This window comes from Schistocerca nitens, chromosome 8 (genome assembly GCF_023898315.1).
Source record: "Schistocerca nitens isolate TAMUIC-IGC-003100 chromosome 8, iqSchNite1.1, whole genome shotgun sequence".
Lineage (NCBI taxonomy): Eukaryota > Metazoa > Arthropoda > Insecta > Orthoptera > Acrididae > Schistocerca > Schistocerca nitens.
The window spans coordinates 446,965,926-446,990,470 of record NC_064621.1 but is presented as its reverse complement, the minus strand read 5'-3'; the positions used below and the strand labels follow the sequence as shown (position 1 = coordinate 446,990,470).

The 24,545-nt window shown below is 41.2% G+C and overlaps 1 protein-coding gene across 3 annotated transcripts in view; it reads left to right on the top strand.

Annotated features, from left to right (window-relative positions):
- LOC126198955 (3'-5' RNA helicase YTHDC2-like) overlaps positions 1 to 24,545 on the top strand; it is a 338,664-nt gene that overhangs the window by 21,433 nt on the left and 292,686 nt on the right. For all 3 annotated transcript variants that reach the window (XM_049935603.1, XM_049935602.1, XM_049935604.1), the window contains exons 2-3: positions 1,731 to 1,821; positions 3,716 to 3,906. In XM_049935603.1, coding sequence (XP_049791560.1) covers positions 1,731 to 1,821; positions 3,716 to 3,906 — 282 coding nt within the window. The remainder of the gene's footprint in view (positions 1 to 1,730; positions 1,822 to 3,715; positions 3,907 to 24,545) is intronic.

Here is a 24,545-nt window from a genome sequence, read left to right as displayed (position 1 = left end):
AAATGATTTGATGAGGAGTAGCAGAAGGATGATAAAGACTTGCTTGACATAATAATTGGGAATTACACAATGATAGAAGAAATGAGAGAAACCGCCCATGTAGGAAGCAAAACTACATATTAACAGCTAAAGTAAGGAAGACAACAAGTCTTGGATTGACACAGGTGCAGAAAGCTTTCTGCTGTGAAAGAGCTCTACCAGTATCAGATATTCATATAGAAATGGTGACGTAGTTCCCGAAAGTGTATGTCTGGAGCACGACATTGTATGAAAATGAGTCACGGACCATCATAAACCTAGAGAAGAGTAAACCAGAAGCTGTTGCTATTTGATGCTATCAAATAATGCTAAAAAGTAGACTGACAAAGTATGAAATTAAAAAATACAAAGAAAAGTAAGTGAGAATAGAAGTGTATAAGACCTATACCAGAAGAAGGATCAGGTTAGTAAGATATCTGCTACAGCACCATGGTCTACATAAACTTGCACTAGAAGAAGCAGTGGAGAAGAAAAATAGTAGAGACGGACCAGGATTAGAATATGTGGAACGGATTATAGAGGATGATGGGTGTGAAAAAAGAGACACAAGATAGGATAAGGTGGAAGGCAGTATCAAGCCAGTTAAAAGACTGATGACTTAAAATAGTTTTCATGGTTTACTACTCACCCTCTAGCCTTGCAGCCTGAGCTCCTCAGTTGCTGTTGACAGTTTGTGGTCTGGAAAACTGGGCACATAAGTCTGTATCAGCTGTGTCCATTGTAATTTTGTGCCAGAGCTACACTTTAATGATTCCATTTTACAGTTTAATGATTCAGTTGAGATCTCATATTTGATTAAAATCACGTTGGCTACAACAGTCAAGGAGGCTTATAATTGGAAAAAATCATGGAAATTTTAAAATGTTTATTGGAAGAATCTCCAGCATAAAAAGCAATGCTGCAACAAAAAATTTTAATAGCTTACCCAATGATATAAAATGTCTGACAGAGAGCAAAGTAAAATTTGATAACAAACTGAAAAAGTTTCTCCTTGACAACTTTTATTTAACTCACTTCTGTACATCTTTTTTCTCTTTGTAAATAATAATAATAATAATAATAATAATAATAATAATTTGAAATGTTCGGAATGTAACTGTAAGTACAAATTAATTTTCATTGTGAATGTAAAATGATTCATATCACATCATTAGTATGTATTGTGCAAAATGATCTCTGGAACGCATAATTAACTAACTAACCTACTCACTCTACATCAAGGCATTATCTTAGGCAACCTAACCATCCCACAAAAGCCTTGATATATTTCCCTCATTGTAAAAACACAACATATTTAGCACAAATTTCAGTTTATTAGCAGTGCCATTGGCTGTTTACACTCACACTTAAACTTGCTTGTTTTTAGACACAGATGTTTTTGCTTTTAGATGCAACTGTGTCAAAATTCACTTTGTGGCATTGACATCTGCCATGTGTGTGATTACTGTTGTCACTATTTGCTCCACCATATTCTAGGTACTAGTCATCTAAATTACACCTGACAACAAATACATTTTAGCGTATACCTGAATGGATACTCAACTTTTAGCATATACGAGAATGTATACTCAACATATCTTTATTGCCATGTTATATTCTGATTTCTACATCTGTCATCGTGTAGCATGTTAAATATAAGAATATATTGATTTTTTTGTTATAAATCTAAATTGTGCCAAATTTTCTTTCAGAATTTGAATTTCCATCATCATTAACACGTATTGAAAGGGCATACATACATATGCTTGCAAGGGACATAGGTCTTCGATCCAAGAGCAGAGGGTATGTGGACTGTATGTATTGACATTGATTATGTATTACGGGATCATTTCATCATGTACATAAGTCAGATATTATTATCAGCTGCACTTCACAGTCGGGCTGTAATGGCCAGAGAAAGTGGCCATTTGTATGTGAGTAATGGTTGTGTATATATGTGTGTTTTCTATTTCTGAAGAAGGACTTTTTGCCCAAAAGCTGAAGTTTGTAGGAATCTTTTCATTGTGTGTGTCTGCGACTCAGTACCTCCTCAATGTGGAGAATAGACGTTATAACACAAAGTGGAATATACAGATGATGTAGAACTACACATCAGCTACAGTTATATATAGCAGTAACTTCATGGCCATGGACATCCTCATGGTACCCAACTATGTCAATCTGTTTTTGGACCATCTAGAGGAAACTTTCCTATCCTCCCAAAACCCTGAACCCCTTGTCTGGTTGATGATATCTACAAGAGGTACATCCAGGACCAAGACACTCATTCCTCCACAGTATCAACACCTCTCCCATTTGCTTCATCTTTCCTCTTCAGCCTCACCTCTCGGATGGCTCCATCCATACTTCTGCCCATATCTAGCCACTAACCATCAAAAATATCTGCATTTTGACAGCTGTCATCCCATTCACACCAGCAAATCATTCTCAAATAGTCTAGCCACCTGTGGACAATGCATCTTTGATGACAAGAATAGTGTACTGAAAGTGGCACTAAGGCCATCATAGACTGGCACTACCCCCATATCTTGTCTGGAGACAGATTTTCCATGCCATATTCTTACACATCCCTAATTCTCCCATCACCCCCAAGAACCAACTGCAAAGGAGCACCCCTCATGTCCAGGTATTATCCTGGGCTGGATCAACTGAACCACGTCATTAGCCAGCACTTCAACTCTTTGTCACCTTGGCCAGAAATGAGGAACATCATACCCACAATCCTTTTAACCCTTCCTAAAGTGATATTCCCATGTCCTCACAACCTATGCAATTTCCTGATCCATTACTGAGTCACCCCTGCTCCCAGTCTCTTTCTTCATATGTTATATCCTTGAGGAAGATCCAGGTGCAATACATGTCCAATTCACACATCCAGCACATCATTCTCCAGTCCTGTCACAGGCTCATCCTAATCCATCAAAGGCAGGGCCTCCTGTGAAAGCAGCCATGTAATATACCAGCTCTGCTGTAATTTCTGCACAGCATTTTATAAGGGCATGACCACAAGTCAACTGTCAACCTGAATGAATAGCCACTACTACACTGTGGCCAAGAACAGAGTTGACCGTCTTTCCCCTAATCTGCTCTTCCTCTGTTCCATCACTCCTTTCCAGACCACTCTTCCAAGTCATCATCATTGTGCTCTGCACAAACTCATCAGTACCAGTGTCAGTGAGTCACACTCTTAGCCCAGGCACCTGCTGTCTCTCCCTTCTTCATTCTTAACTTGTACATCTGCTGCTTTTCTCCAAGCCACTAGAAGAATTGTTCTGCAGCCAGCCACAAATGTGATTCTCTAAATTTTCTCAATAGTGTTTCACAAAAAGAATGTCACATTCCATACAATCGCATAAAAGAATGTCATTTTATCAGAACTTAGCTTTAATAATGGGAGAATTTAACTGCGTATGGATTGGGTATGGGTACTAAAATGGATCACAATAAGAATTTTGAATGCACTGTTCAAGTCATTGATATGTATAATTTTACATGGAAACAGAATCTACAATCTTCTATAATCTGTTAATCCAGCCACTTATACATAACATAATTTTCTCCTTATTCTTGCCCCACACCTGCCATTTCAATGTAGAGGCATCCTAGTATAAAGTAAAATGTACATACTTTATGTAATGCAAGATTAGGATTTTATTTAAGTATTACATTTTTATAGGAAAGGTGCAAACCGGTATCTGACAGTGTACAAAAGGGAAGGCTCCAGCATAGTCCAGGCTGATGCTGTGTTTCAGTTAGGAAGAGCCTCTCGACAGCATATCTTCATGGTGTTGCACAAATATCCTCTCACTAACAAGGAAAGGCATGAGTTGCTGCCACTGACAGAGAGAGATCGCTTGACAACTGAAGGTTGGTACTAAAACATATTTTCTCAATCTTTATAAAGTCCAACCACTTTTTGGAAGTAACTGTGTCAGTCTCATGTAAAACACCTTTACTTTTGGCTTGATAAAAGTTATTAACATTTATTGTAATGCTGAAAGTTACCTACATCTCTTGTTTGCAAGAACTTCTGTATCTGCATGTGTCGTACACTCATGTATTTGGAAAATACAAGTGGAAACACCTGTGATGTTGAAAATTTGAGTCAGACCAGGAGGCATGTTCAATTAGCCTAATGTTCAAGGCAACTGCTTGTGAGTAGCAGGAGGTTTTAATCGTGGTTTGGCACAAATTTTCAGCTGTGACTATATATTCACCCATACTTTGTTTGCAGTTGAATGCTATATGGAATTGTACCAAGCAATGAGGAATTAAGTTTTTGTGATCAATGATGATTTAGTTACTATGTCATCTGAGATGTGAGTGAATAATTCTTTTGGTGTAAGGAAGTGCCATATAGAATTCGTAGTTGATGACGACGTGCTGCTGAGGTCCATTTCTGTGAAGGTATAGGGCATCAGAAGTCCAAATTGAAAAAAGGTTGCAGAGATCGAGGGTGAGGACACCCTATCCACATTCCTTCAGAACCTCAACAACTTCTCCCCCGTTTGCTACACCTGTTCCTACTTAACCTAACAAGTCACCTTCCTAGATGTTGACCACCACCTAAAAGATGGCTACATCAGTACCTTGCTCCTTATCAAACCTACTAACCACCAGCAATCCCTCCCTTTTGACAGCTGCCACCCATTTCATACCAAGAAGACCCTTCCATACAGCCTAGCCACCCATGTTCATCGTATCTGCAGTGACGAGCGGTCCCTCTCGAAATATACTGAGGGTCTCACTAAAACCTTCACAAACCGTAATTATCCTCCCAACCTTGTACAAAAACAAACCTCCCATGTCTTATCCTTCCAGTCTCCCATCACCTCACAATGTCCCACCGTCATGCCACAGAGGAGCATTCCCCTCGTAACTCAGTACTACACTGGACTGAAGCATCTGAATTACATTCTCTGCCTTGGTTTCGACTTCCTCTTGCCGTACCCTGAAATGAGAAATGTCCTGCCCACTATCCTTCCCATCCTCCGCCTCCCCACAATGGTATTCTGCTGTCCACTGAACCTACACCCCTGCTCCCAATCCCTTACCTCATGGCTCATACCCCTGTAATAGACCTAGATGCAAGACCTGTCCTACATGTCCTCCCACCAACACCTCCCCCAGTCCGGTCACAAACATCACCTATCCCATCAAAGGCAGGGCTACCTGTGAAACCAGTCATGTGATCTACAAGCTAAGTTGCAACTACTGTGCTGCATTCTTTGTGGGCATGACAATCAACAAGATGTCTGTCCACATGAATGGCCTCTGACAAACAGTGACCAAGAAACAAGTGGACCACCCTGTTGCTGAGCACACTGCCAAATATAACATCCTTCATTTCAGTGACTGCTTCACAACCTGTGCCATATGGATCCTTCCACCAACACCAGCTTTACTGAATTCCCTTCAGTATATCCTATGTTCCCTTAACCCTCCTGGCCTCAACCTTAGTTATTCATTGTCCTCTCCCATCTAGCCCCTTCTCTGTTCCCATCCCAGCACTACACAGCCCTCATTACTCCGTCATGCCCATGTCTTTTTACTTCTCTTCTCTTCTCTTCCGCAATCCCCCCCCCCGTTGCCCTCCATCTAACCTCCTGATTGCACATAGCTGCATAGCTGCCTGCCCTCTTTCCACCTCATCCTTGCACACTCCCCAACAGCATGTCACTGTCTGCCACCCCTACCCTACTATCCATCCCCCTCCCCCTCCCTGTCCCAGCCTCCTCCTTACCCCCACCAAGTCACCACTCTCATCATGCACTGGTGCTGCTGCTCGCAGTGTGGCCTCAGTTGCCTGAGGCTGCAGTCATGTGCGTGTGAGTTGAGTTTGCATGTGTGTGATGTGTGTGTTTGTCGTCTAATTTTGGCGAAGGCCTTACTGGCCGGAAGCTATATTTGTGACAGTCTTTTTGTTGTGCCAGTCTGTGACTCAGCATCTCCGCTATATGGTGAGTATCAACTTTCCTTTTCACAATATTGTTATGTATATATGTGTGGTGTGCGTACTGTAAGACCTTCAGTACACACACCATCAGGTTATTTGACTTGTCGCTCTAACGAAGCAGGCAAGTGTCAGCAATATGTCTCGTGGTCTTATCATGGCATGTTTATCTTCTGCCGTTAGGTCAGACGATAGAAATGCCACTTGCACGCTTAGAGGAGCAGATTGACGGTGACCAACTTTAAACAGAACTTGATTAAATTTCATACACATTTATTAAAATAATAACAAGCATAAAAATTACTTAACTTGGTTCTGGATGCTATTTACAATTGATAATCTGAAGTTCCTTTGGTATTGGTATGTTAATCTTATTCTCACATATATCTGATACTTGACAAAAGTGTCTATACATTTATCTTCATGGCTATGTACAGGAAGATGGTAATCTTATTAGGCGCAGACTGAAACTTGACTATAGACTGGTACAGACTAATGCAGACTTACTAATCGGAGGTCTGTACACTCGTTATAATACTTTGCGCGTTCATGTATCACTGCGCGAGTGTGATCTGGGAGGAGAAAAGGTACTACGGAAGCAGTAGTCTCATTGGCTGCGTAACATATTAATACGCAGATCGGTGGAAGCAGAATTTGGTCCGTCTCTATGGCAGCGCCATCTTGTAGTGCGGAGACGGACGAGCGCTGTGCCTGTGATGTTGTGCTTAGCGGGGCGTGCTCTAGTGGTAAAGTTGTGTACGCGCTGACTACGCGGAACTATGTACACAACAATATGTATTATATGTATATTTGAATTGTTGTGTTGGTACATAAGTTTATAATGTTTTTCCATAAGTTTAATAAAACACAAGCAGACACACCTAACAAAGAATGTAGTCATCAGTAATATAGTGTCCTTCACTATCTACAACAGTCTCCCACTGCTGGGTTAACTATTTGATTCCACAACCTTAGAAATCATGTGTTTTTGAGATGAAGAACTTGTCAAGTCATGTTCGGAGTGCATTTTCAGCCAGAAAGGAAGTTCCTTGAAGGTTTTTCTATAGAGAATGGAGTAGGTGAAAATCCGAGGTTACAAGATCAGGTGAATAAGGTGGATGCAGAATCACTTTCTAACGCTTTAGATGACTAAGAGTGTGTAAAGTGTGTGTGCAAACGTCCCACTTCTCAAATACGAGTCATCTTATACTTGTTGTACACAGCTGATCTTCATCTCTGGATAGCTGGTTTCTGGCATCTGTATAAAATTCTTCTCTGAAGAATGATGCTAGTTACAGGAACCTTAAAGACTCTCTCTCTACTTGCGAAATAATTAGGTACTTGAAGAATACTTTTCAACAACTATCGGTATATTTGAGCTTCATGAAGAGCAAAATTCACACTTGACATATAAATGTTGGCTTCTCATAAGTAACTCGTATCATCTCACATTAGAATCAGATTTAAGTCCATTTAGAAAAGAGTTGGCTTTGCAACCATGTCTCTACTACAAACATATCGTAAATATGTCTTGCCTCCAGCAAGTCCAAGATAAGAGTTTTTTCACAATTCAGAATCTCAATTGTTCTTTTGTCACTAACAGTAGTCACAATTACAAACAGCACAAAAGTTCCTTGATTCTTCTGTGTGCTTTCACTATGACTTCCATGGATCCCCTGACAAGTACTTGCAGGTACCGTTCAACCGCCATGTCGACCTTTTGCTCACGACTGATTTCACACCTGCACACACAGACACGTGTTGTGTGTAGCGTTCCTTTCTCCCACTCACATCTAAAATATCAGTGTTCGAGACAGCGTAAGGCTGAGTGGTTCTAGAATTTATGCGGGAATTCTCGAAACACTACAACTTCCCAACCCAACTCCTATATAATGGTTTTTTTCAGTCCAGCAGAATGCCGGTGGGCATTATTGTGGATTAGCGTCATTTCACACAGTCTGCCTGGTCGTTGTTCTTGGATTGCATCAGCAAGATGTCTCAGTTGTTGACAATAAATGTTAGCAGTGATGGTTACACCTTGGAGAAGCAATTCATTGTACACCACACTGTCACTGTTCCAAGAGATGTGTAACATCATCTTTTGTGGATGTGCGCAGGTCTTTGTACGGAGAGTTGCTGCTTTGTTGGGCTCAAACATTCCTTTCTTTTCCTTATGTTGACATAAAGATGCCATTTCTCTTCACCAGTAACTATACAGGATAGGAATGCTCAGTGTTGTTCACAAGCCAATTGATTATGAGTAAGCACAGATGCACATGTGGGCACCCGCTGATTTTTATACAGTACCCAAACACCCAATCTTTGAACCTTCCCCATTGCGTGCAAATGTTGCACGATGGTGGAATGATCACAGTTCATCACATTTGCCAATTCTTGAGTGCACTGATGTGGATCGCTGTGGATTAATGTCTTTAAACAATCTTCATCGAACCCTGAAGGTCTTTCTGAGCATGGAGAATGAATACTGCCAAACTGATCTTCCTTAAATTGATAAAACTATTTTCTTACCATGCTCTGTTCACTGGCATTATCCTCATACACAGTGCAAATGTTCCTGGCTGTCTCCACTGCTGTCATCCATCTATTGAACTCAAACAGAAAAATGTGTCAGAAATGTTCCAATTTCTCCATGTGGCACTCCTTTCTAGTGCCCACAGCTGCTGTCACTATCTCCAAATGAGAAAATGACAATACATAAACTCAAATAGCAACAGTGAACTACAAATAAAAAATTACAATCAATAAACAAAACCATAGTAACTGGAATACCAACATGCAAAACAAAAATGCTATGAACTTATGCTCCAACCTAATAACCTGCATTTATTCGTAGTTACAGATGGAATAAGCAAGAGGAGTGGAGTAGAGAATGTCTGGTCATATAGCAGTTTGACTTGAAGTGCTGATGTGAAAGAATTGAATTTGTTCCAGTCTTACTTATGTATTTTAACAGAATTATTTGAAAGCTCTCTCACTGATATGTAAAAGAATTGAAGAATTGTGTATGGTTTTGTATTGATCAAAATAGCTTTTTACTTTCCACAATTTGACATGGTATGAGTGAAGGGTAGCTTCATTGCCAGCCCGTCAGAGCTCGCCGTGCCTTATTTACACTACAGTCTCATTAGGGATGAATTGTTCAGCGTATAGAAACAACAGTACTGAAAGTGGCACTTAAATCAATGAATCTTTAAAATCCTATGATTATAGTGTGGTTACAGTAGCCCACCGTCCGGCCCCGGTAGCTGAGTGGTCAGCGTGACCGAATGTCAATCCTAAGGTCCCGGGTTCGATTCTCGGCTGGGTTGGAGATTTTCTCTGCTCAGGGACTGGGTGTTGTGTTGTCCTAATCATCATCATTTCATCCCCATCGACGCGCAGATCGCCTACGTGGCGTCAACTCGAAAGACCTGCACCAGGCGAACGGTCTACCCGACGGGAGGCCCTAGCCACATGACATTTCATTTCAGTAACCCACCATCCGACATCAACCTTCACTAGTCCCTTTCCTCACCTGCAACCCCCTTCCTTGCTTCCGTTCTAGTTCTACACACTCCTCCTATCTCTCCAGTACAATTTCTCTACTCCTCTCCTCTCCTCTCCTCTCCTCTCCTCTCCTCTCCTCTCCTCTCCTCTCCTCTCCTCTCCTCTCCTCTCCTCTCCTCTCCTCTCCTCTCCCCAATTAATCTAAGCCTCCCCGTGCTGCACCTACACTCTGATTAAAATTACGTTGTGATTAACAGATTGCACTGGCAGGGGGGCATTGTTGTCAGCGTGCACCCGGCCACGCTTCACAGGGTGCTTACAGGTACCTTCAAAACAGGCATCACAGTGAACACATGGCACTCAAAAAAAGAGCTACAATTGTATGGCGGCGGCTGGCCACTACAACTTGACTTGCTGAAACATCAATCACAAAGTAATTTTAATCAGAGCATAGCAACCCTATCCTATCCCAACCATGTCCCTACAATATTCCACAGGCAGCACTAGTATCTTCCCCCATCCTTGCCCTGCTATCTCCCATCATCCCCCCCCCCCCTCCCATGCCTCTTCTGCACCCCCACTACTCACCTCAGCAGATTGCTTCTCACCTCAGTCACCATTCGGGTCATAGCACCCATTGACAACATTGGCCATGTGTGTGAGTCATGCATATGTTAATTTGTGTGGGTTTTCTGCATGTGATGAAGGATCTAGTCCAATAGTTAAACATAGCTAGCATTCTTTTTCATTGTGCCTGTTTGTGACTCAGTGCCTCTTCTATGTGATGAGTATCAATTAATTTGGGCTATACTAGTCATTGCATTTTGCTGGAATGTATACATTTAATTTATCTCCTTGGACTTTTCCATGCGCAAATGAATTGATACTGCTTCATCATTTTCATCGTCTATCCCTTCCCTCCCTTTTTTGTTTCTAAACATTGTGGAATGATGACTGTTCAGTGCAGCAATGTTCTCCTTACTATTACACTCCAGTTCTTAGACTTGCACCCTGAGGAGTTGTCTTCGGATTAATATTCCATTTCCAGCTGTTGATACCTTGGAAGCTGACAAATGGGTTTTCGGATAGCCTCATGTGCGGTGAACTTCTTGTTTAGGGCTTCTTGTTTTCCAGTTATTTCCACATAGCGTTTACATGTTTTTGTCGATACAGTAGATCATTCAGTTTATTTCATTTCTGTATTGTGTTACTTAAACAAGGAAGATCCTTTGAGCTGTTAAATTGTATTGTAAACATCTGCTGCCCTAAATGCTGAGTGTATATTATTCTGTTTCTACATATCAGTTTTCAGCTGTGTGTTTATCATCTTATTGATTGCACTACATGTTTCACCTTTCTCCCCACTCACTCACAAATAGTTCATTTCTGGTGCTATGATGTGCAAGGCAATACTACAATGCCTAAAGTAAAAACAACATCAAATTATCATCTGCAGCAGTGTGTTGCAGAATTTAAGGATAATTTTAGTACAGATGGACGTGTCCTGTCCTGTCAGCCATGTGGGAAAGCAGTAAAGGCTGAACAGCCATCTCAACACTCAGACAGCAAGAAACATATTGCAGCAATTTTGCACCTGATGAAAAAACAACCTCTAATTGGTGATACAGTTCCAGGTTCTTCTACAGGACCTGAAACATTTTCAGCTTATTTTGAAGATTTATGTAGGGCATTTGTGTCAGCCAACATGCCTCTTTCTAAAGTAAATAACCCACTGTTGAAGTTTCTCTCTAAATATTCAAGTTTTGACACTCATAAAGTCAACATTAAGGAAAAAATATCTTCCAAAGAGCTACTATCAAACTCTACAACAAAGTCATTCTGTGTGTAAAAATGAGAAAATCTCGGTTATGTGAAATGAAACTTCAGATTCAACTGGTATGAAAGTTGTGTACGTCATTGTTTGGGTATTAAAAATGATGAAGCAATGTTGAAGAAAGGTTCTCTGCAGATAAGCCAAGAAATGACTGCAAACTAGCCAAGAAATGACTACTGTGAACCATGTGACTGTTGTAAGATTGATTAATGAAGTAATGCATACAGGGTGTGGTAGATAAGTAATGAGACTGGCCGCCGCGCGGCGCCCCAGTCGCTCGCAGGGTGGTCTCCACCTGTACATCACGTGGTGGGGGATCTGAACTAACAATAGAACCAGTTCGCAGTCGCGTCGGAGCTCTGGTGCAGTGAGGGTCGAGCTTCGCGTATTACGTTGTTTGTGTGCCCGTGACACTTGTGACAACGCTGAAGATGGATCGCTCGATAGAACAGCGGTATGCAATCAAATTTTGCTTTCGCTTGGGCAAAACTGCTTCGGAAACTTTTGCTATGATTACGGAGGCCTACAAAGAAGACTCCCTATCAATAGCTCAAGTGTTCCAGTGGTTTAATGAATTTAAAAACGGGAGGGAATCCGTTGAAGACATGGAACGATCTGGACGCCCTTCAATGAGTCGTGTGGATGAAACGGTGGCCAAAGTGAAAGAACTCCTGGACTCCGACCGTCGTTTAAGTCTCAAAATGATCGCCGACGAGGTCTCCGTGAATAAATTTACGGTTCACCAAATTGTTACGCAAGATTTGATGATGAGGAAAGTTTGCGCAAAATTGGTTCCCCGAGTGCTCACCGCCGAACAAAAGCAACAACGAGTGGATGTTTGCCGTGAGATGTTGAATGATTTGGAAAATAATCCACACTTTTTAGACAACGTAGTAACAGGCGACGAATCGTGGACATTCCAGTACGACCCGGAGACGAAAGCCCAGAGCTCGGAGTGGCACACACCGGCATCCCCGCGGTCGAAGAAAGCAAGAATGTCAAAGTCCCGCATCAAGACAATGCTGATTGTGTTTTTCGACAAGCGGGGGTTAATTCACAAAGAGTTTGTCCCTCAGGGGAAGACTGTCAATGCCGAATTCTACAAAGAAGTCCTTCAGCGATTGCACAGAGCCGTCAAACAGAAGCGACAGGACCTTGCTCAACGCTGGCGTCTCCACCACGACAACGCTCCGGCGCACACAGCGTTCCTCGTGACCTCCTACTTGACCCGAATTGGAGTTGAAGTTTTGCCACAGTCACCATACAGCCCTGACTTGAGTCCTCCTGATTTCTTCGTATTTCCGAAGGTCAAAAGATGCCTGAAGGGTCATCGTTTCGACGATATTCCGAACATCCAACGTGCTGTCACGAAGGCACTAACTGGGATAACTCAAACGGACTACAGTGGGGCCTATGAAGCTTGGAAAACGCGCTGGCAACGTTGTGTCGACGCCCAAGGCGAGTACTTTGAAGAATATTAACGTTTTGTACAAATTGGATCAATAAATTTGTTTTTCTACACTGAGTCTCATTACTTATCTACCACACCCTGTATTTTGTGACCAGTTAGTGTAAAGTTTGAAGATGTTGTACTGTTAATAAGAGGTGCTGCACAATGCTGCAGCATATATGAATAAGGTAGCAGCAGGTGGTATTGCTATTTATCCTAAAATAATCCATATTGTGTGCATGGTGTATGTCTCCACAGACTGTGAAGAAATTAGAGCAGTATATCCTAAAGTGAATAAATTGATTTCTAATGGGAAAAGAATGTTAATTAATCGCCAAGAAGAAATCACATACTCAAGACTAAAAATTCCAATGTACCAGAGCCACCCATCCCAGTAGAAACACATCAGGGAACTTGGATCGTTGTAGTCCAGTATTATGCAGAAAATTTTGATGGTTTTGCCTCAATAGTTAATTTACCAGTCAAAGATGATGCAACATCAATTAGAATTCTTCAGGAAATGTTAGGTGACACAATGTTAAAAATTATTTGGCATACATATCTGCTAACTTTTGTTTCCTTTGCAGCAGAATTGACAAACTTGAAAAGGGAAGGATTCTTCTGTCAGACACAGATCATTTTCATGACATCGAAAGAAAACTGAACAGTCTTAGTGGATCTACAGCACAAGTTTTACAAAATAAATAGAGGTGTATGTTTGAAAAATACGAGTAATTTCAGATTATGTGGAAATTTCAAATTGTTAGATGGCCATCAGGAAGAGGATATCAATGGGAGTGTAGGCTATAAATTTGCCTGGCTGAGATCTTGTGACATGGAGCACTCATTTTGCCAGCATAAAGAAACATTTACAGTGAGTTTGAAACATGCTGCAGCAACATTCACAACTTTGTTCATGGGTAGTGCTGAACTAGTGATGTTGGCAACATGTTGCGAACACACAACAGTGCTCCACAGCTGCTTCCATACAGATCAAAGGAACATCGTTTCTGGTCTGCTACTGCTAAATACCATTGTGCAGTGCTGTGGTTTGTTTAGCCCTGTCCTACTTCACAAGCTGCAGGAACTATTTGAAGTATGGCTAGCTTTGAAATAAATATGCAAGTCTTTGATAGCCAAAAGCAAATGAGTAACAGCAAGTCTTTGCTTCCCAGGAATTGCTTTTCTGAAATTTATGTCCTTCATTCAAACACTGGCTCTATGATATTCATTAGAATTTTTAAATCAGATGGCTATATCATAATGAACGCCAGAACCATCTTCCAAATTCAGCTCAAACAGCATGTAATTCCTGCCACATCTTCTGTAGTACCAATAAATGTCTGATTCTTTAAAGAATTGAACTCCCATGTGTAAAACAGCCTCAAACATCTGATTATTTTAAAGATTAGTTAATGTGTTAAATATTTGACATTAAGAACTTAAGGCAGAAAAAGATTAGAGAAGGTTTGAAATTATGCTTGAAGTTTGTTGGAAGTTGCTAACTGCTCTCATTATGAAATACGAGATGAATATAGTTTGGGTAGTTTGCATTCCATTTTAAGAAAAAGCAGGTTTTTCATGCATCTTAATGTCTGTGCTGCCAGTTCAGTGTAGCAGACAATGTGGATATATACCGGGTGATCAAAAAGTCAGTATAAATTTGAAAACTTAATAAACCATGGAATAATGTAGATAGAGAGGTAAAAATTGACACACATTCTTGGAATGACATGGGGTTTTATTATGGGAAAAAAAAGTTCACAAAATGTCCAACAGATGGCGCTGGACAGCAAAACGTCAGTGACTGTGCATGACAATCGTGTATTAAAGGAGCTGTAATGAGAGAGAGAATCAGATGCGCCAGCAGTCGCAGCATGTTGACATTACCTGAAAAGGCGCTTGTAGTAAAGCCGTATTATCAGAATGGGGAATGTGCTAGTTCAGCGTTATGATCCTATCGCCTTAGGAAGGGGATTCGAACGGGTAAAGGTCCGTTGACAAATGCAGCTGTGGCGAGAATGATTTTGAAGTTCGAAGCCACGGGTTGTTTAGACGATAGACCCCGTAGTGGCTGACCGAGCACAAGGCGTAATGCTGCTTAGACAGTTCAGGAAGAAATGGAGACTGTAGCGGGTTCGTCTATGCACAGGGAAGTCAGCGCTCATGCAGTCGCACGTCGCACCGGAATTTCGTACACTACTGTTTGTTTGGCACTTAGGCATACCCTCCGATGCTATCCGTACAAAATCCATCAGCATCATGAACTGTTACCTGGCGATTTAGTGAAGCGGAGGGCATTTGCGGTGTGGGCGTTTCAAAAGATGGCGGGAGATGACGATTGGTTGAGTAATGTGTTGTGGACTGCCGAAGCTCCGAGGGTCTGTCAACGCCCACAACTGCAGAATTTGGGCTACTGAAAATCCTAGAACTGTCGTGGAAACTCCATTGCACGACGAGAAAGTCACGGTATGGGTTGGATTTACCACATCTACCGTTATCGGGCCTTTTTTCTTCGAGGAAATGCGTGATTCTGGTTTTGTAACTGCTACCGTGACGGGTAAGAGGTACACCAATATGTTACAGAATCGCATCATCCCCAGCCTGGCTGATAAACACCTACTGGAACGTACGATGTTTATGCAGGATGGCACTCCACCCCATATTGCTGGACGCATGAAAGATCTCTCTCGCGCGTAATTTGGTGATGATTGTTTGCTCAGCCGCCACTTTTGTCATGCTTGGCCTCCCAGGTCCCCAGACCTCAATCCGTGTGATTATTGGCTTTGGGGTTACCTGAAGTCACAAGTGTATCGTGATTGACCGACATCTCTAGGGATGCTGAAAGACAACATCCGACGCCAATGCCTCACCATAACTGTGGACATGCTTTACAGTGCTGTTCACAACATTATTACTCGACTACAGCTATTGTTGAGGAATGATGGTGGACATATTGAGCATTTCCTGTAAAGAACATCATCTTTGCTTTGTCTTACTTTGTTACGCTAATTATTGCTATTCGGATCAGATGAAGCGCCATCTGTCGGACATTTTTTGAACTTTTGTATTTTTTTGGTTCTAATAAAACTCCATGTCATTCCAAGCATGTGTGTAAATTTGTACCTCTCTATCCACATTATTCCGTGATTTATTCAGTTTTCAAATTTATACTGACTTTTTGATCACCCGGTGCATAAAAATGTTTGTCACTATTGTGGATGGTGGCACAAGCAATGAACAGTATGTCAGCAAGTTGTTGACTATGATGGAATAGTATTGTGAACAGAAACGTGTCTTTAAACTCAGTGTAAACACACCGTAAGACAGTATTTTGGGATAATTACCAGACATTTTGTAAATCATTTGAATGTACTGTACATACTGGTTTTAACTTTGATATGCCTGTGCATCTTACATCAAGTGTCCAACTAATTAAGATATGGAGTACATTTATAGCTGAAATTGGGCACATGTGTTAGCCTGTACTGAGATCAGATTATAGTTTACTGAAACTGGTCATTGTACATAAAGATTTTGCAAATGCGATCTTGCCTAAGAAGTTGTCTTTCTTCAAGTTGAATATTTACAGATGGCCCCATATTACTCAGAATGAGCAAGTCAACTAAAGAGTCCATTTATTTTGAATTTCCAACAATACTGCAAGGTGAGGAGGAAAAGTAATGTTGATGCAAAAATTGAGCAACAACTTGGCAGAAAATGTTTCAACAGTGCATATACTTCTCTTTTCACATTGTGCTGCTGTGGTCATATTCTCTTCCTTCCCCCCTCCTTCCCTCTTCTCGCTCTTCTTTGAAAGAGCATGTGCAGTTTGCCTTTTCTGATCAAAGAGGAAACTGTTACCAATATTTCCTTAGTCTACAATAGCTCTTTACCTTTTGGTGTATATGATAGAGATTTGTTTGGTATTCTTCCTTCTGCATTCTTTTCAGCTGTGAGAATTGTCTTTCATTACTTGCTTTGATTATATTTTGTGTTATAAAAATTTCCAGTCCTCTCAGTAGTTTGTCATTTTTTGAATCTATACACTTGTGCGCGGCTTTTAATCACTCTCAGGGATCTCCATTCTGATATATCTGCTATAACCCTGTATGTAATAGCAGAGGTTGAAAATACCGCTTCAGTTGTAAATTACTTTATTTTCACGTGACTGGTTTCAGACTGGTATAAGCCCATCCTCAGGTGCCGTAGCTGTGCTGTGGTCCCCGAGCGCCACGTGTACCAGGCACAGTGTACTGCAGCACACTGTGCCTGGTACACACGGCGTTCGGGGACCACAGCACAGCTACGGCACCTGAGGATGGGCTTATACCAGTCTGAAACCGGTCACGTGAAAATAAAGTAATTTACAACTGAAGCGGTATTTTCAACCTCTGCTATAATGCTCAGTTGCAGATGTTCTGCCAACAGGATTGTTTGCTATATATAATACTTGGATACACACCGCAACACCAGACTGCTGATGTGCTACACTTTGAATACTCTGCCAACTCTATTTGTGCGGGCTGGCCACCTAAGGCAGCCTGTGGTGGGGCACATAAATTGGGCACATGGCTCGGCGTCCATCATGCCATCTACCAGAGCCCTCCTCTTTATAATCATAGTGCAGCAGGCACGTGCTTTCATTATGTCCTTACTAATTGTCAGCAACTGCTTTTATCAGCACTAGGCTTGTTTCAGTGTTTGTGTCTCCAATTTCAACTACTGTCACTTGTGTGTGGAAAAAGAATAAGCTTTGGTTCATTGCAGCCATGCTGTTGTTTGTGTCTTACTGTGTGGCACAATTGGTGATGAGTGCAGTGTTCACTACAATGTGCTTAGTCTATTTGGTTGTTCCTTCAGTTATTCTGTACATGGAGACAGTGCTACAATCTCCTTGAGAAGCAGCAGGCTCTTATAGTTATTATCATGAACTTGTCAGTCACATTGACTATGCAGGCTTCCTCACTGTCGGGGTACCTGCCGTTCTTTTCCACTTACGATGATGTAGCTGAAGACTGGGAGGCTTACAAGAAGTGGCTTCAGCAACACTTCCTCGCTTTTGATGTCACTGATGCAGACATGTTTAAGGCTTTGTTCCTTTCTTTGGTTTATCCTCAGCTCTACCAGTTGTTGTGCGAGTTAGCCCCACTCTAGGAACCTGTGTCACTTCCGTTTGACAAAATATGTAAGTTATTGTCAGATTATTACCATAAATGTGTGCATGTCAGTGCAGCATGTGTAGAGTTCTATTGTCCTCATGAACAACTCCACCAGGCTTGGGTGGCCAAACTCTATGACCTCTGTGTCAAATGCCAGTTTGTTACTGATGCTCATCATCATTCCTATACTGGTTGTAAGGTCTGTGGAGCCATCATTTGGTTGAGTCCTGACAAGGAGGAGCATTAACATGCACTACAGTGCAGGAATCCATCTTTGGCTGATGTGTTAAATATTGCTCATTCTTTCGAGGTATCTTGTGCTGGGTTTGTGTGACATTGCTGCAGTGGCTCCTGTTCCTGGTTGTCGGGTATGTATCTGTTCTCAGGGGGAGGATAATGTGGCAGCTGTACAAACACAGCACATTGCACTGGACAGCAATGTGCCAAACAGCGACCACAGCTGTGGCAGCATTCCATGCTCTCATCTCGCCCATATTGTTTCGTGCAATGTGAGAGGACCGATGGCCTAAATGCTGGGTGACTTGCAACAGGTGTAGGGGAAAAAAAAAGACAAACAGCTTCTGTGTGTCATTCCCAGTCTCCTCCTGCAGACATGAACATGGATGTTAATTGTGTGCCGGCCGCGGTGGTCTAGCGGTTCTGGCGCTGCAGTGCGGAACCGCGGGACTGCTACGGTCGCAGGTTCGAATCCTATCTCGGGCATGGGTGTGTGTGATGTCCTTAGGTTACTTAGGTTTAAGTAGTTCTAAGTTCTAGGGGACTTATGACCTAAAATGTTGAGTCCCATAGTGCTCAGAGCCATTTTTTTGTTAATTGTGTGTCTCTAGTGCTTATGAATCATAACAAATTGTTTATCGAAGTGTGGCAGACAGAGTGCTGTGCGGGCACGACTACAGCCTTGACTTTACTGAATTCACAGACTTCTGTATATTTGGGATCTTTGGTGTTATCTCCAGTTACTCAATGTTTGATGAATTACAACTGAACATTGGTTTTGTTGCTTGACTTTTTTTTATAGTGGATGATGTTAGTACTGCAAATTTGTTCTGCTTTGATGCTTTCAGTGCATTTGGTTTTCCCATTTCAGATGCAGTGCACCTCGTTTCTGACTAGGTCCCTTACCAGCAGGTAGATTCTCTGTGTTCTTGTTTCTCTTCTTGTATTGGTTAGGTTGTGCCACTAATTTTGCAGCCCACTTTACCCTCAAACGTACAATGTGACCACACGATTTCCATGTGCACCCATTCCATTGGCACTTTGTGATGAAATGAAATTAGAATTGGACAGGCTAATGTCTTTATGAGTCACACAGCCTATTTCTTCGAGTGAGTGGTCAGCCCACCTCATTATTATTAAAAAAAACGAATGGTCAGCTTTGTCTCTGCGGTAACTTTAAAGTTTCAGTTAATGCTCAATCTGTCATTGATATCTATCCTTTTCTCTATGCAGATGAGTTATTGGCTAAGCTCTCTGGAGACCAGTTTTTCTACAGAACTGATTTATTGGAAGGCTATTTACAGGTTCAGTTGGATGATGATTCTAAACGGCTCCTTGTGATTAACATGCCGTTTGAACTGTACCAATATCACTGCCCCCTGTTATGTGTGGGTAGAGCCCCTGGAATTTTTCAGCATTTTTCTGAACAGTTTGACAGTGTCCTCTCCGGGTTGCATTAATGATCTCAGTGACATCGCTGTGACGGGTGCATCCATGGAAGAGCATTTATATAAGTTGCACACCTTCTTCACTGTCTTTCATTCCGTAGGGTTGAAATTCAACTTGGCTTTTTGTTCGTGTGTGTTGATAATGGATGTAATTTTCGAGTTTTTTTCCCTGCAGAGGGTTGAGGCTTGAAAACGGAAAATTTTATCTTTTACAGTCAATAACTACATTTTACACACAGAATTAATTTCTTGAAGGTTTTCAGATACTTTTCACTTGATACATCGTTGAACTGCTTCTTCCTTGAATGCAATGTGTCACTGCACTGTTGTGAGGGCACATCTTGATATTCACTGGCAGTGGATTTAGGAAAGAAAAGTAAAACTGAGTTTGAGACGAGGAATACCTGCGGGTTACTAGGGGTCTGGTTTGGAGATAAACTTGTAGGATCATAATTTAGGTTCGTCCTGTACTTTGTAGTAGCTGTTTTCAGTAGCGTGGATGGTGAAAAAATGCTTCCACTGAAGGGAACAGAAAGGAAAACAAATCCTTGATAAGCACAATATTGTTAATCTTGGGTGTAGGGACAAAGAAAGACCATTTGAAAAGACATACATTTGCAACATTCATATTTAGGAAGATAGGTTGAGAACAGTGTTGAGAGTCTGTGTAAGGTGTTTGGGAATAATTTGTTTTGCGAGGTTTGAAGGTAGTTTACCAAAGGAGAATCTCCAAGCCGCAAGGGGCTGATGAAGGGTTTGGATAGCTGTGATTATTTGATATGTATTAGTATGCCATGGATGTGGGGGGGGGGGGGGGGGTAGTGTTGGAGTGATACATAATTTAGAAAGATCCCATACGTGGTGTTGAGCATCTCAGAGGTTATATGCTAGCAATTACTGCCACAGAATAAACAGATCTTGCAAAATGAGCAGAGGTGGTTAGTGAAGGTACATACTTAGAAGGTGCAATTATGTAGGATTGGAGTATATAATATTTGTTCATAAAAGGTGGTGATCTTTATGAAATGTTTTGTGCCCACCAGTGATATATGGCAGTATGTCCATTGTGAAGAATACTAAGGAATCACAGGTAGAGTCTGACATACTGGAATTTGGATAAGACATTGATGGGGGTACAATGGTCTGGAGTTTGTAGTGAAGTTGCTTGAAGGAAAAATATTGTGAGAGAGGTATAAAAAATGAAAAGAAAAATAATGGAAATAATTTTTGAATGAAGTGATTGTTGCAGTAACTGATGGACAAGTTAGGAAAGTGGATAGGGCAGTGTATATGGGCAGTTGAGTGGAGAAAGCATAGTAGAAAACTGCTTGACAAAAATGTGAGGGAACACATGCAGAGCAAGCATGTGTGTGTGTCATCTGCATAATTCTCTCAATAACTCCCTATATCCCCTTGATGTCCCACATCTCCCCTTCACTCTACTGCTACCACTCTACCTTTAAACCCCTCCCCCCCTCTCCCAAGCCCTGCTCCTTCCCTTATTAGGAAGTGTCATTCCACTCATCATTTATGTGGGCAAGTGAGTGGTTGCTTGTCCCCAGTTTTGTTTTAAAGATAAAACTTTGTTGTCTCACATTGATGTCATATACCTCGCTGACCCCCTTTGTCTCCAAGCATGTGTTGCTTTCATTATTTGTATGCTGTGTTATACTTAACAAGTGACATGCTCCAGCTTTGCATGGGTAGCAGTAAGTATCTGCGTCTACATATACATCTTCATATATACTCCGCAATCCACTGTATAGCGCATGGTGTAGGGTACATTGTAACACCACTAGTCATTTCCTTTTCTGTTCCCCTCAAAAATAGCGTGAGGGAAAAATGACTGTCTATATGCCTCCGAACGAGCCCTAATTTCTCATGTCATGTCTTCGTAGTCCTTACGTGAAATGTATGCTGGCGGCAATAGGGTTTTTCAGCAGTCAGCATCAAATACCAGTTCTCTAAATTTTCACAATAGTTTCTTCGAAAAGAACATCACCTTCCCTCCAGGGATTCCCATTTGAGTTCCAAAAACATCTCCATAATATTTGGGTGTTGATCAAATCTACCGGTAACAAATCTAACAGTCCGCCTCTGAATTGTTTCGATGTATTCCTTTGATCTGGCCTGATGGGAATCCCAAACGTTAGAGCAGTACTCAAGAATGGGTTACACTGGTGTTCTGTTTGTGGTCTTCTTTACAGATGAATCATACTTTCCGATTACTGGCAACTTATTTTATTTTCAACTCTTTCAGTTGCTTCTCTATGCCAGGAATCCCTCTTACCATGTCCTCCCTATGGGGTTATGTGCAATGTTCAGTTCTGCCATTTGAACAGTTTCTTAAATTCATAATTTAAAACTTTGACTTTTCTTTTGTTGTCTTTCATTGCTACACCAGAATGGTCAATGAGTCACTGTATGGAAGCCTTAGACCTGCTTCGTGATTTTACATAGGACCAGAATTTTCTCGGGTTCTCGGCCAGATATTTTGTGAAGATATGACGGTTTCAGATAGATTATATAATGGTAAGACAGAGATATAGGAACCACGTCATGAATTGTAAGAAATTTCCAGGGGCAGATGTGGACTCTGGCCACAATTTATTGATTATGAACTGTAGACTAAAACTGAAGAAACTGCAAAAGGGAAGGAATTTAAGGAGATGAGACCTGGATAAACTGAAAGAACCAGAGTTTCAGAGAGAGCATTAGGGAACAGTTGACAAGAACAGGAGAAAGAAATGCAGTAGAAGAAGAATGAGTAGCTTTGAGAGATGAAATAGTGAAGGCATTAGAGGATCAAGTAGGTAAAAAGACAAGTTCTAGTAGAAATCCTTGGGTAACAGAAGAGGTATTGAATTTAATTGATGAAAGAAGAAAATGTAAAAATGCAATAAATGAAGTAGACGAAAAGGAATACTTACCTCTCAGAAATGACATTGACAGGAAGTGCAAAATGGCTAAGCAGGGATGACTAGAGGACAAATGTAAGTATGTAGAAGCATATATCACTAGGGGTAAGATAGGTAGGGCTTACAGGAAAATTAAGAGAGACCTTTGTAGAAAAGAGAACCATCTGTATGAATATCAAGAGATCGGATGGAAAACCAGTCCTAAGCAAAGAAGGGAAAGCAGAAAGGTGGAAGGAGTATATGGAGGGTCTATAGACGGGCAATGTACTTGAGGGCTATATTATGGAAATGGAAGATGATGTACATGAAGATAGCCTGCTGTGACAGAGGTGGTTTGCCATTGCCTTCCTCCAACCGTAGTGGGGATGAATGATGATGAGGAAGACAACACAACAAAGCCCAGTCATCTCAAGGCAGTGAAAATCCCTGAACCCGCCGGAAATCGAACCCGGGACTCCGTGCGCGGGAAGCAAGAGTGCTACCACTAGACCATGAGCTGCGGAGTCAGATTTCAAGAAGAATATTATAATTGTAATCCCAAAGAAACCAGTTGTTGACAGATGTGAAAATTACCAACTATAAGTTTAATAAGTCATTGTCGCAAAATACTAACACGAATTCTTTACAGACAAATGGAAAAACTGGTAGAAGCTGACCTTGGGGGAGATCAGTTTGGATTCCATAGAAATGTTGGAACACATGGGGCAAAACTGATTCTACAACTTTATAAAAAATATTCTAGCATTTGTAGACTTAGAAAAAGGTTTTGACAATGTTGAATGGAATACTCTCTTCCAAATTCTGAAGGTGGCAGGGATAAAATACGGGAAGCGAAAGGTTATTTACAAGTTGTACAGAAAACAAATGGCAGTTATAAGAGTAGAGGGGCACAAAAGAGAAGTAGTGATTGAGAAGAGAGTGAGACAGTGTTGTAGCATATCCCTAATGTTATTCGATCTGTAGATTGAGCAAGCAGTAAAGGAAACGAGAAAAATTTGGAGTAGGAATTCCAGTTCATGGAGAAGAAATAAATACTTTGTGGGGTTTGCCGATGACATTGTAATGCTGTCAGAGACAGCAAAGGACCTGGAAGAACAGTTGAACAGAATGGACAGTGTCTTGAAAGGAGGATATAATATGAACACCAATAAAAGCAAAACAAAGATAATGGTATATAGTCGAATTAAATCAGGTGAGCTGAGGGAACTAGATTAGAAAATGTGACAATTAAAGTAGTAAATGAGTTTTGCTATCTGGGAAGCAAATTAACTGATTGTGGTCGAAGTAGAGAGGATATGAAATGTAGACTGGCTATGGCAAGGAAAGTGTTTCTGAAGAACAGAAATTTATTAACATCGAGTATAGATTTAAGTGTTAGGAAGTCTTTTCTGAAAGAATTTGTATGGAGTGTAGCCATGTATGGAAGTGAAACATGGAGATAAACAGTGTAGACAAGAAGGGAAGAGAAGCTTTCATAAGGTGGTCTTACAGAAGAATGCTGAACATTAGTTGGGTGCATTGTGTAACTAATGAGGAGGTGCTAAATTGAATTGGGGAGAAGAGGAAACTGTGGCACAACTTGGCTAGAGGATGAGATCGGCTGGAAGGACACGTTCTGAGGCATCAAGGAATCACCAATTTAGTATTATAGGGAAGTGTGGAGGGTAAAAATTGTAGAAGGTGACCAAGGGTTGAATACACAAAATAGATTCAGAAGAATGTAGGTTGCAGTAGTAATTTGGAGATGATAAGGCTTGCACAGAATAGAGTAGCATGGAGAGCTGCATCAAACCAGTCTCTTGACTGAAGACCATAAAAACAACATGATGGTGGTAACTGTTGTACACTTCGCACATAGATCTTTTTAGAGGAACACGAATTTCTATTAACGATTGCCTGTTGTTGTTTGTGCATTCTCTTTTGAACCGAGAGTGCAACAGCCTTTGCTTTCTCAATATATTCATAATTTCAGTGTTAAACCATGGTAAGTCTTTTCC